Source organism: Cariama cristata, unplaced genomic scaffold, assembly GCF_000690535.1.
Source record: "Cariama cristata isolate BGI_N322 unplaced genomic scaffold, ASM69053v1 scaffold346, whole genome shotgun sequence".
NCBI classification, from domain to species: Eukaryota; Metazoa; Chordata; class Aves; order Cariamiformes; family Cariamidae; genus Cariama; species Cariama cristata.
In genome coordinates this window covers 25449-38022 of record NW_009622428.1, presented here as the reverse complement: position 1 = coordinate 38022, position 12574 = coordinate 25449, and the positions used below count along the sequence as shown (strand labels likewise).

The 12574-nt window shown below is 40.2% G+C and overlaps 1 protein-coding gene across 1 annotated transcript; it reads left to right on the top strand.

Moving 5' to 3' along the window:
- The first annotated feature begins 1270 nt into the window (after positions 1-1270).
- TRMT10A (tRNA methyltransferase 10 homolog A (S. cerevisiae)) lies at positions 1271-12030 on the top strand. Its single transcript, XM_009702305.1, has 7 exons — positions 1271-1491; positions 2514-2676; positions 5119-5190; positions 5673-5747; positions 6737-6886; positions 8046-8151; positions 11730-12030. The coding sequence occupies exons 1-7, from the start codon at positions 1271-1273 to the stop codon at positions 11894-11896; spliced, it is 954 nt and encodes a 317-aa protein (XP_009700607.1). The 3' UTR covers positions 11897-12030.
- Positions 12031-12574: the final 544 nt, after the last annotated feature.

Below are 12574 nucleotides of genomic sequence, written 5' to 3'. Positions count from 1 at the left end.
GGGGTCACGGCCCCCCTGGGCCCTTGAGGGCGGGGGTGACCCGGCCGGTTGAGTTATGAGGTACTTGGGCGCGTCAGCAAAAATAACGCGCGTGTTTCTATATATATACCGCGTGTATACATAGATACGTGTATATATATATAGATGTACGCGTGTATGTGTATATGTGTCTATATATATGTACACAGATGTATGTATAGCGCTCGGTATCTGCAGGGTGTGTACGCTGTGGTGGTTGCAGGCGCACCTGTGCCCGGCCAGGCCGTGCTGCCTGGTGCCCACAACCATCTCGGCTCCCTGGGCCTTAACACCCCCAGACAGGGAAACCGGGGAGTGTTAGCTAAAACGTGTCTGGGTTTCTGGTGTTTTCTATGTTTTCTGGCTGGTCTGTTACTGAAGAAGCCAGGGGATTGGTTTTTCTGCATGTTGGCTCTGTAGATGCAGTGGTTTTTGGTGAAGTAGTTACCTTTGGAAAGCTGTGCGGCTGTTAAGAGCAGGGGAACTATTAGTATGAAAAAATAATATTTACCGTTGAAAAGGAGAGGGTATAATTGGGATTGATTTGAATGCAGAATGTTTTGCTGAGTAACACTTCAGTCTGTTCATCCCCCTTACTTGCATCCCCCTCAGTTTTGTCCACTGACAGTGGCCAGCATCAGTGGTTAGCCAGTGTCTTTGATTCTCAGAAGAAATAAAAATTAATTTTGAAGGGGTACAGCTTGTTCACACTTCTTTTTTTTTTTCTTTTTTCCCCAAAATGGCTTTAATCTCTTTAAAATTATATTTCTCTAACATGCTGCCATAGTTCTATCACAAGACACCTCTTTAGTTTTTTTCTGTTTGAGCATTTGAGAATAGATTGTGTACAGATAATAGTACTGCTGATGTTTTTTCTTTTACCATTTAATCCAGTATGATTCTTTACTTCTATGCAGTTGTGTTTTCAATTGGAAACTGTTGAATAGCTGGAGATGTAGCAGGCAGAGTTTTAGACATGATCTGAATACAGGTTATAATCTAATATTTTATATGTTACTGTTTGCAGAGGCAGTAACCTACCTTTAAACAAAAAAGGCCATCTGTTCTTATTTTTTCTTTATTTGGGTTTATGGTAGGTGTAGAGTGATATTTGTTCTAATTGAACTTCTTGTTAATAACACTCACAGTATTGTTTTGTTTTTTTACAGAATTAGTGAGGGAAAAGCTTGATTTTAATGAAATATTTATATCAAGTGTTGAGAAACAAGTCGGTAAACCCAGCCAAAAGCGAATGTCGTCAGAAACGCCAACAGAAAGTCCAGAGGTGCCAACAGAAAATACCGTGTCCCCTGAAGTTCCCGATGTGGAAGGAAAAGTGAAGACAAGTGACAGTCCAGTGGAGGGACAGGAGGCAGGCTCAGACAAGGAAGAATGCCTTGAGCCCATGTCCAAGAGGCAAAGGAAGAAGCTATTGAAGCAGAAACAGTGGGAAGAACAGAAAGATCTACGGAGGTATGGTTTGCAAAATAGCTTTCTTACAGTCATGTGTAGTATTTAGTGCTAATAATAATGACATGTCAGCAGAATTTGCATGTAGATTGCTTTAGCAAATCAAGACAGTTGAACCAGTTTTCTCCCAGACTGGTTTTAAAGCAGTAGTCACAGGCTACTACATCAGTGTATGAAGAAGGTGTAAAGGTCAGTATCCTCTCTTCGTACTAGATGTGTTCCTCAACTTGAAGAGGATATCAAGAGGGATTTGAACTTGCATGGTTTTGGTTTGCCAAAAGGGAGAAATAGCGTGTGGCCTTGTTCCTTTCGGAATGTTTTTCCCTGGTGCTGTCAGACCTGGGGAATCTTACAAAGGCAGTGAACAAAAAAAAATGTTTTTGACAAATGAAATGCTCTGCTATAAGTTATGCTGATTTATAATCTGTTAAAATAGTTTTGGAACATGATAAACATCTGTTCTGTTGAGAGAAAGTGTGTCTGCAAATGGGCTGATTGTGATTTATCCTTGTGCTGCTGAATCCGAAGTGTTCCTTCCCAAGACAGTGGCAGTTAAAGTTGCTGTCTCTGAAATTTGATCTCCCAACTGCCTGCTCCTGTCGGGGGAACAGGGCGAAGAAACAACTGCTTCAGAGGCCTTTTAAAAAACTGTTCAGTGAAATAGGGAGGTAAATTCCCTTCCACGTCCTGATTCTGATACTGCAATTTGAGCAATCTTTTTGGTTGTTTCTGTTATGAGACCTGACTCGGAGCACCCTTAAATCCATGGGGCTCCCACTAGGGACTTCATTGAATTTGTGTCAGCTGTCTGTCTTTGTAGGTTCATACAGAACTTCACAAAAATGGGGTATGTGTTTCATGCTGGTATCAGCCTAGCACAAATGCAAGCAACAGGATAAGTTTAAACAATCATAGTCATGGGACAACCACCTGGATCACAGAAGTATGCATTTACCTGCATAACGCGTAGCTCAGCAGATTTGGCAGTGCTTTTTGAAGATTTATTTGTTTGTTTGTTTATTTAGGCAGAAACGAAAAGAAAAACGCCAGAAGAGAAAACTGGAACGTCAGTCAAAATTGGACTCCAATAGCGAAGGGAATGAGAGAAAGCGTATGCGAAGGGAAGTTGTTCCTAGTACGCTTCGCCTCATTGTGGACTGCAGCTTTGATGACCTGATGGTGCTAAAGGTAAAAGAAACTTACCCATCACATACAACTGTTGAAAGGTTCTCCAGTAACAGCGTTGATGCAATGTCAGCACACAAAAACTGGAGAGCAGCTTGCAGAGGACAGTCAGCATGTTTCAGATTGTGGTGACTCCCAGACCTGCTTATGTCAGTTGCTGTATTTTTTTAGGGTTTGAAATGTAACTTTATATAAGCCTGCCAAAGATTTTGTTTGCCTTCATGGAGATGTAGTAAGTTGGTTTGATTCTAAAAACAGGAATATAGGGACAGTTTGTGCCACGAGTTCACCATGAAGTTAGATGCAGTTCCGCCTCAAAATGGTTTTGCTAGAGGGGCTGCAAATGCCACGTCCAGTCACTTACTCTTTCAAAGTAGACCTGAGGCTCGCAAACTGATTAGTAAGTATCTGTGGAAAGGAGAATTTTGAGCATTGTGAGGATACTGAGCTTTTTCTCTCAGTACCACCAGAGGCAGTTGGGACAGGAGGACACTATTCAGCCCACATCTAAAATTTTAGAGTGGATGAAAGAACGGGTGAGGTGATTGCAGGATAGGTAAATATGAGAAGGATCAGCATGATACCCAACCACTGGTAAAGGTGCTTGGTGTGGTGTTTTGAGATGAAACCAGCTTTAACTCCACTAGGAAAGTATGTTAATGTGCAGCCTCCTGTAAGAGTGTTGTGGTTTAACTAAGCCAAGTGCCACGCAGCTGCTCACTCGGTTGCTCCCCCTGCCCCAGTGGGGTGGGGAGGAGAATTGGAAAAAAGGTAAAACCCATGGATTGTGATAAGAACAGTTTAATAATTGAAATAAAATATTATAGTAATAATGATGTAATTGTAATAAAAAGGGAGACAACAGAAAAGAGACAGAGAAATAAAACCCAGGACAGACAGGTGATACACAATACAGTTGCTCATCAGTCGCTGACCGATGCCCAGCCTGTCCCCGAGGAGTGATTGGCCCCTCCTGGCCAACTCCCCCAATTTCTCTACTGGCCGTGCCGTTCTAAGGTATGGAATATCCCTCTGGGTGGTTGGGGTCAGCTGTCCTGGCCGTGCTCCCTCCCAGTTCCTTGTGCCCCTCCTTGCTGGCAGAGCCTGGGAAACTGAAAAGGCCTTGACTTAAGGTAAGCATTACTGCACGAGAAAACCTCAGTGTGTTAGCAACATTATTCTCATACTAAATCCAAAACACAGCACTGTACCAGCTACTGGGAAGAAAATTAACTCTATCCCAGCCGAAACCAGGATACTAAGGCAGACTTCTCCCCTCCCTGTTACTCTGAGCCCTTCTGCTGCTGCTGGGAACTTCACTGCCCTGCAAGACTGCTTGAATTCAAGCTTTTGCAAAGCCCATCTGGGTACTTGTTGAGTGTAGCGCAGAGCATGTATAGCACTAATGGAGGCTGGTGCCGCTCACCACAAAATATTGGGGAAGCTCCAGTTGGCATTTTGGAACTTGGTTCACTGGAGAGCCTTTCAGCGGTGCCCAGAAGAGACTGGAGAACCCCCTTGATAGTTCTGGAGATACTGACTGGGTGCTTCCTCCTGAGCTTTGTCCTTCATAAAACACATTTCTTTCCTTTGTCAGGCAGAACCCCTGCTAGGCCTGACATAAAAACTGGTACTTCTTCAGGTGTTTAGGAAGGGTGAAGCGTTGTAAGTGAAGATGGTTGTGGCCTTTGGCAATGGGGTTCGTTAGGTGCTTTCTCTAGTGTCTCTAAAAACTTGTATTGCAGTATTGTAGTGATAAAATCTAGTTTACTTGAGATCCTTTGGAGATAGCAAAACATTCTCAAAGCTCTACATGAATCAAAGGAATATAATGATGTTTCATTTTAAAATGGGAATCGGTTATATTTACAAAACGCTGCTTTTGGAGCACTGAGGATAAAACTATCTAATGTACCTTACAGAAATCATAATTGGCTAAAAACTAAATCTGCTGCATTTTAAGTAGTACTAGTTAACTGTTGTCCAAGTTGTCAGGTCAAAATGCTGGAACCAGCTACTAAATTATTTGCATTGTTCTGGGGTTCTTCAGGTTAATTATGCATATTTAATTTTCTTGAATACAAACTGTATATTCTGAGAGTTTTCCCATGGGTGAAACACTGAGTATTGTCACAGTGATAAATTTGCTTGATTCCTCAAATTAATTTTGAGTGTGTTTATTACATATGATTAAATCACAGTGATTTTTGTTTGTAGAGATGTCTAAATACACTTTTGTGGAAGATGCCGTGTTTCCTTGTCAGCATAATCATTTCACAACGGCTGTTTTTTCTCTTGGGGTCTGATGCCCACACTCTCTCAGTAGTCACTTTTGCCAGTTAAAAGCTTTCTTTTTCTCTCTTTAGCTTCTGAGTGGCTCATGGTAAAGCATTTTGTGGTGGTCTGTCTGAAGGACTATGTAAAAACAAATTGTGTTGTATACAGGATGTTAAGAAGCTTCACAAGCAAATTCAGAGATGTTATGCAGAAAACCGCAAAGCATTTCATCCTGTCCAGGTATGTTTAAAAAAGCTGAGCGCTGACTGTATTACCATGTACAAAGCATGAGAAAGGCAGCCATGGCCCAAATGGTGAGAATTGCAGTAGAAAAAATATTTAGGCTGCCTCTTTTTAATAAGAAAATTACTTTTATTGTTATAGATTAATTTTCAACCCACATGTTATAAAAATCCCTGTATATACAAAAAAGTATGTGCATGCAGCTGAAGAGTGCCAGATACTGGTATGCCACTAAGATATGTTGATACTCAGTTTTATCTGTGACAGATTTTTTTAAAAAAAAAAAGTGACTGTAAGTGCATATTTGTCTTTTAAATGTGTCACTAACTGTATGAATATGGTCTTAGTACCACTCTTAGCTAAAAAATAATTAAGAGTTTTAGCTAATAGTTGAGGGAGGGTAGAAGAAGTCTTGTACACATTGGCATTGGCATATTAACTTCTCAGTATTTTGTACCTCTTGTTTGTTCTTTTTGAAGTTTTACTTGACCAGCCATGGGGGACAGTTGAAGAGCAACATGAATGAAAATGACAAAGGATGGGTGAACTGGAAGGTGAATAATTGACTCTTTATGTAAAAAGAGAAAAAGAAGTCTTGATTATAGTTACTAACTAGACTGTTAGTTGTGGAGGACTGGTGCTTTTTCCATGTGGGTTCTCCTAAGACATCAGAGCAATAGCATCTTAGAAATAGTGTAGCTCTTTGTGCTTTTAATTATTTTAATTTAAATAAGCCAAAGACTGCTTGTCTTAAATCTAGATTTGATTTTTGCTTGAAAAACTCCACACACATCTGTTTTCACCTGTTTTTACTGAACAGATTCCGTTCTCTGATAGAATAAGCAAGACCACTTGATTTAGGCAGTTCTGACCCTTGTCTGTCTTGACAGTGCTCTTTTTTTCTCCGTGAATAATAAGACTTTGAAGTCATGATGGAATTCTCTTGTGTGCACCTTAACTTTCATTGTGTTGCCTCTCAACACTGAAGTGTCCTTTAGAGAAGCAGCTTTTCTTACGGTCAAACTCATGTTCGTTTTCCTCGTGACTCCCTGTTAAACCAGTATTCCAGCAACTTCAAATGAAGAGCACTTTGCATAAATAAAAACAGTTCTACTTTCAGCATGTCTTATGTGATAGCTGCTTTGCAAAAGCAGAGCGTAAACCTCTCTTATCAAACAAGCAATGTTAACTAAGCATTTACTTCTGGTTTTACATTTTTTAGAAAGGTTGACTTGAAAATTATTTGGACCCCTAGAAGAAATGTGGTAACATTTGAAGGGAATCACAAGAACTTAAGGATTTGTAAAGTTCTTTTGGGGTTTCAGAAAATTTCCAGATGATTTTTACAAGTCAATGCTCTAGGGACTGTGGGTTTTTTATGCAGAAATCAATCTGCACTGTGCTATGTGGTTAAACATGAATGAGGGATGTGGAATGACTGCATACTATTGGATTTATTTTTGCTAATTCCATCTTGGCTCTGTAAAGTTTGCCCAGCAGTTCGTCAGTTGAATGTAACTTCTTTTAACTACCTTTTTGTTAGGATATCCAAATTAGAACAGAGCACTATAGTGAGCTAATAAAGAAAGAAGACCTAGTATATCTTACCTCAGATTCCCCGGACATTCTCAGTGAGCTTGATGAGAAGAAGGCGTATGTGATTGGAGGACTGGTGGATCACAATCATCACAAGGTAAACTGCGTCCGTTTCTTTACAGCTCTTTTTTTTCTTTGCACCTTATTTGACATTAATGCTGTTCATGTGTAAACTAACAAAAATAAATAACAAGAAAACTTCTTCAAAAAAGACTTAAAAATTTTTTTGAAGAAATGGGAAAAAAAACTTGTGGTGGTAGCAGTGGCTTATGTTCCGGAGTGCAGACATGCTGAGGTTTTTAGGATTTTATCTTTTCATTTTAAATATAGAAATGGAATTAATAACACTGCTCGGCTTACTGAGGGCTGTATTTTCAGACAGAAGGGTTTGGTTTCTGTTCATACACTTGTGTGTGTGCGCGCGCGCACTTGTGTGTGCATGTGCCTAAATATAGATGTAGAACAGCGCTTGTGTCTTGGATGTTCTTTTTTAATAAGTTTGCTGGTCAGGAGAAATTGGCTAAGTAACACATGTGCCTCAGGGATCTGGTTCCATACCTGCCTGTGGGATTGTGCTGTGTGGACCTGGAATGTCATAGAGAATGCAACTGGGAAATTAAAGCTCTTAGTGCTTTTCTTCAAAGACACTCCTATGTAATTTCTGGTGATATGTTCAATATTTCAGTGTGATGCTAAAAAAAGGGATGGATCTTAAACCTTACCCAGTGATGCTTCAGCAGTTAGTCCACGGGTACAAGCTAGGCGGGAACTAAAGCAGATCCTTTATATTTATGGTATAAAGTGTTTACACAATTTTAAAGGGTCTTTTTTGCCCATCTTGGGCAGAGGAGTTGCCAGATTTAAAAAAGCAAACAAAATTTCTTTATCCTTTACTCTTCCTCTGAGAAAATACCCAGTTACTGCAATCTGAGTAACTTTTTCCTTAAGCATAAACTCGCCTTTAAAACAGGCTGTGGCTGACATGTTCTAGAGGTGCAGCAGCGTGAACAAGTTTTATTTACAGTCTTTTTGACCATACATCACAGTGTGACATATGTTCAAAGTAGTAAGTTTTCCAAAGGTAGCCCTTGAAGCAGGTACTGTCTAACCAGGGCAAGTTTCTCTTTGTAAATATCTTCTAAAGCAAGATCATTGCCAGAAAATGATACTTGTAGAGGTCTGTACGGGCTGATGTGAAATGGTGGTTCTCAGTGCAGTTGTTTTTTGTTTTTTTTTTTTTGGTGTCTTTCCCACAGGGAATTACTTACAAAAAAGCTGTAGAGCAGGGAATTGGTCATGCACAGCTTCCGCTTGGAAACTTTGTCAAGATGAACAGTCGGAAAGTGTTAGCCGTCAATCATGGTGAGTTTTAAATCACAGAATAATGACAACATTATAGAGTATATCTGCAGTAATCAGAATTTGAACCCTCAAAATGTGCATTGTAGTGCAGATATCTAAATCTTACTCTATTATGTTGATATTTCTTGAATCTAGTTGCCTTTGGGATACAGTAGTTGGCCTGACCTTTGAATACTTTAGATACAGTTAGATGTAAAGGATGATGTCTTAGCCACTTAGAAGTGCACTTCCTATTCCGTTGACTTGTCCCGTGAGTAACACTGGCATTCTTACCATCCTGGTCTTGTTTCCAGGCTTAATGTATAAGTGAGTAAAATGTTGGAAACTATCCTAATACTTTATCCCACAGGAGGATAAATGTTTGTGATGCTTTCACCTCTTGGACAGCTTTGTTCAGCAGTAACTACGTAGGTACCTGTAGACTCGCTTCATTTGGTGTCAGCAGTACTCCATCTGCTGAGCTTTTGTAACTATTATTTTTACCTGGTTTCCTGGTTCTGATTGAAGTATAGAATTGCTTAACCAAGTATTGAATCCCACTTCCTTTAAACTTTCAGTTTTATTATTAGATTATCTTTCAGTGTCATTAAACCAAAAGACATATAAAATGGATCCTACTCAGACCTTTATGGAGATTTTTAACATGGTGTCCAAGTCTTTATTTTGCCTCACTTCAGGTTCTTTTATCTTCCCTTGCTTTATTTCAGATTTATTTTATTGTATAACATATTGCTCAATGATAACTTAATTTTCTTAAAATGCCTTTGATTGATGAGGTGTGTATTTGCATGATAATAAAGATTATTTAAACATGGAGGAAAATATAGTATATCACTGGAATTAAAAATTACCAAACCCCATGGATTTGTAAGATTTTACATGTTTCTAAAACCTGATCTTTAAATGTTGCTTTGTATAGACAAGAATAGGACTTTGTGTTCTTCATCAGGAGTTATGCTAGCTGTCGCTTTCTGCTGGAGTCTTTCTGCAATCGTCTTGCACTGACCTCTAGTGTCAGTATTTCTGGAGGCTATCTTCTACGTGTTTGAACACTGGGTATAAATTCAATCACTTGAGGCTTTCATTTATCTACTTCATGGTCTTGTGCATGTTTCTTGTGCCAGACTTTTAGGCACCTGATTTCACTGCAATTTAGTTGGTGAGATTTGATTTTGTGTGAGCTTGTCTTCCCTTGCCCTTCTAAAACACTTTCAAATTGCAGCTGAAAGTCTCTTAATGCCCTTTTTAAGGTAAAGATTATACTATAGCAGTATTTTGCTTAAAGTTTTTGGGCAGGAAAATAAACAACTCCACCACCACCAAAAGCAGAGGTATCTTTAACAGTTGTAATTAAGGCTCTGGTGTATATTGGAAACCTAATAGCTTACAACCTAAATTCAAAAAGACAGCTTTCAAGGGAGTGCGGCATGAGTAAGGTGAACAGAATCAAGCCACCTCTCAAATCTCATATTACAAATTTTGTGTAGGTGAGAAGGATATTTGCACTGAGGTTTTTATATTTTACTGTGAATACATCCACCTCTGCTTTGTGTAACTCTGTAATTTCTCACCCTTTCTCTTTTGATGTGGTTATTCTGGCCACTGGGTTCCCACTCTTCGGTGCAGAAGTTGAAGCTAGCAGAGTACAGTACGGGGTTCACCAGATGAGACTGTGGGACCCGTGGAACTGCATTTAATAGTTGTGAATTTGGGAAGTCCTGTAGAAGAAGAAACTTTCTGAACTGCCTTATCGGGCTTTGAAGCGCTTTCATTAAATGGGCGCTTTGGTGGTAGGAGATTGATGGCATCGTTAACAGGGGAATTTGCTTGTTGCTTTTTACTTATTTATAATCCCTCTCTCTTGGGATCGAGTCTTCGTATATTTCCACAGGCAGTTGAGTGCCTGCATTGCCATGTTAAAATGGCATGAGGAACACCTGTATGTGTGGAAATACTTGATGCCAGAAAATTGTCACGGTATAGGATGAGACTTTTTTAAACTCAGTCTGGAATTCTAAAACTGGGAAGATTTGAGATCCGTGTAAGACACTGTATTGCAAAACACAATTGCAAGTATAGCTGAGAGAGTTTGTTTCATCCTATTCAGGTTTGTATCCCAAGGCTAATGTTTTGTAATGTGTGTTTCAGGACCATATTGCTTCATTCCACTCTGCAATGATGTCTACCAGCTCTTCCCACTGCCTTTTTCTGTCCTTGCATGGTATTTTTGTTGCTATTGCAGCCTATCATGGAAACCTCTGTTCTCATGTGGAAGCCGCTCTCTTTCCATCAGTTCTCTTTTTACTATGCAGATCAAGGAAGTTCCAAAGCAAGGGAGAAGAAACATGATCCTTAAACTCTTCTTGTTTGTTAAGCCAGCATTTTTGCCACATATGCTTTCTGCAGTAACTTACAGTGATATTAACGTAGTCCTTTGGGAGCTCATACCTTCAGAGTACGTTTCAGGTGAATAACCTGCTTAGTAAAATGGCAAACTCTTCAGTATCAGTGTCACAGGGAGCAGCTGGCTGTCCAGTAAACCTGGATCCAGGAAACCTCTAGTAAATGTGACACTTTCCTGTAACTTGACTCTCAGTCAGTATGAGGTCCACGCTGCTCCTCCGTTTCTGAACGCCTGCCTAACTCTGTGCAAGGTTGTTTTTTTTTTTGCTCTACAGCTCCTTTGATCCTTTCTCATATGCTGTCATTTGGCATCAAGAATGCTTGTGCTGGCTGCATTCTTTGAAGTCGGCATTCTCCGGTGGTGTTAGCACTATTCCTGTAGCCCCAAGCTTGAAGAGCCAACTCTCTGTCCCAGATTTGTTATCCAAGTCTGGCTTCTCACCAGTCATAGGGCCTCCTCCTGCCTTCCCTGCTGCTGCTGAGCCACAGTCTGTGTTGGGAGTTTTTTTTCAGATAGCCTGGGATTTTTCTAAGTAAGAATTTGCTGATTAATTTTATATAGAATGTATAGGAGCTATTGTCAATGAGGGAAAGTTTTGGGAGCTGAAACAGAAGGAGTAGGAGGGTGACTGTATGGTTAGCATAACAGAAACAGCAAGAAAGGGTCACAGAATTGGAGACTAATAAGGATTTTTTCCTTAAGCTCAGATTGAAATAAAAGAGAAGGCTAATTATAGCAGGTTTGAGGAAGACTTTGGGTTGCCCATATGTTAGGGAGGGGACAAAGTCGTCGTTAAAGTGCATCTGCAGCAGTATTCCTGTCAAACATGGGAAAGCATTAGTGCCTGTATTGAAGGCACTGGTGAGACCTGAAGTGCTGGGGGGACATTTCTCTCTCTGTCCCTGAGAGAAATTAATTCAAACTGGAGCCACTGCAGGAAAGCACTGCTGTAGTAACTGTCTTACAACAGAAGACTCAAAGTGTGCTTGGCTTTACACTGCAGCAGTAGCAGAATTGCCTTGTCTGCTTCTGCCTGTACTTCATCAGCTTTGCTTTGAAGATGCCACAAGCGAATGCATGTAAACCTCTGTAAAGATGGATTTGGGGATGTATTCCTGTCAGCAGTTCACTTACCTCCCTGTAAAAGAGCTGATGGTCTTTCTTGATGTTGCAGTGTTTGAGATCATCCTTGCGTACCTGGAGAAGAGAGACTGGAAGGAGGCCTTTTTCAGTGTCTTGCCACAGCGGAAAGGTGCTGTTCCTTTGGGAGAAGCCAATGATTCGTCCAAACATGCGCTGTCTGGAAAAGAAGATGAAGACAATGACTTGGACAGCAACTAGGCTTTGGAATGAGATGATGGGAAACATGAGATACGCAGTTCATGGGATAAAACTGGGATGTGAAGTAGTTACACTCCAAAGACCACCTGCTGCCCTTGTGATACTCAGTTGTCTCAGTGCCTGGTAGTTCCATAGTTGACCTAGACCTCTTTCTGGACATGAAGGGTAAAGATAAATGCGGTTTTTTACCCTGGAACTTCCATATTAATAGGGTTTTTTTTTTTAATAAATTAATGGCAAATGCAGAATTTATTTTGTTTCCCAAGGAAGCTATGTAATTTTTTTTTTTTTTTAAATATTTTTTTTTATATGTACCAAGATGGGTGTATGACTCAAGACCATTAGTAGTTATTATTTTAATGTATGCATTCTTCTCCATTTCTGCTCTAAGGTTTCTTAAAAGCAGCGGACGACAAGCATTCCTGTGACCTCAAACCCATACCACCTGTGCCTTGTTGCAAAGTGTGCATGAACTCTCAAAACAAACAAACAAAAATTCTGATTTTCCTGAGTGTCTCAACAGACAATGACAAGCAACTGGACTGCCTTTGTCAGCTGAGCCACACTGAGTTATATACTGCGTTTAGCTACCGGGGGTCAGTACGTGAAATACGAGTGTGGGGTTAAGCCAATGGTTTATACTTCAGCTTGACTGGGATGGATGTCCGCACAAGTGCA

Bases quoted from the DNA above. Each gene is read 5' to 3' on its own strand.
- TRMT10A (XM_009702305.1), top strand. From the start codon at position 1,271: ATGTCGTCAGAAACGCCAACAGAAAGTCCAGAGGTGCCAACAGAAAAT. The intron at 2,677-5,118 runs GTAAAAGAAACT...TGTTGTATACAG, and splicing joins ATGACCTGATGGTGCTAAAG to GATGTTAAGAAGCTTCACAA. The intron at 6,887-8,045 runs GTAAACTGCGTC...TCTTTCCCACAG, and splicing joins TGGATCACAATCATCACAAG to GGAATTACTTACAAAAAAGC.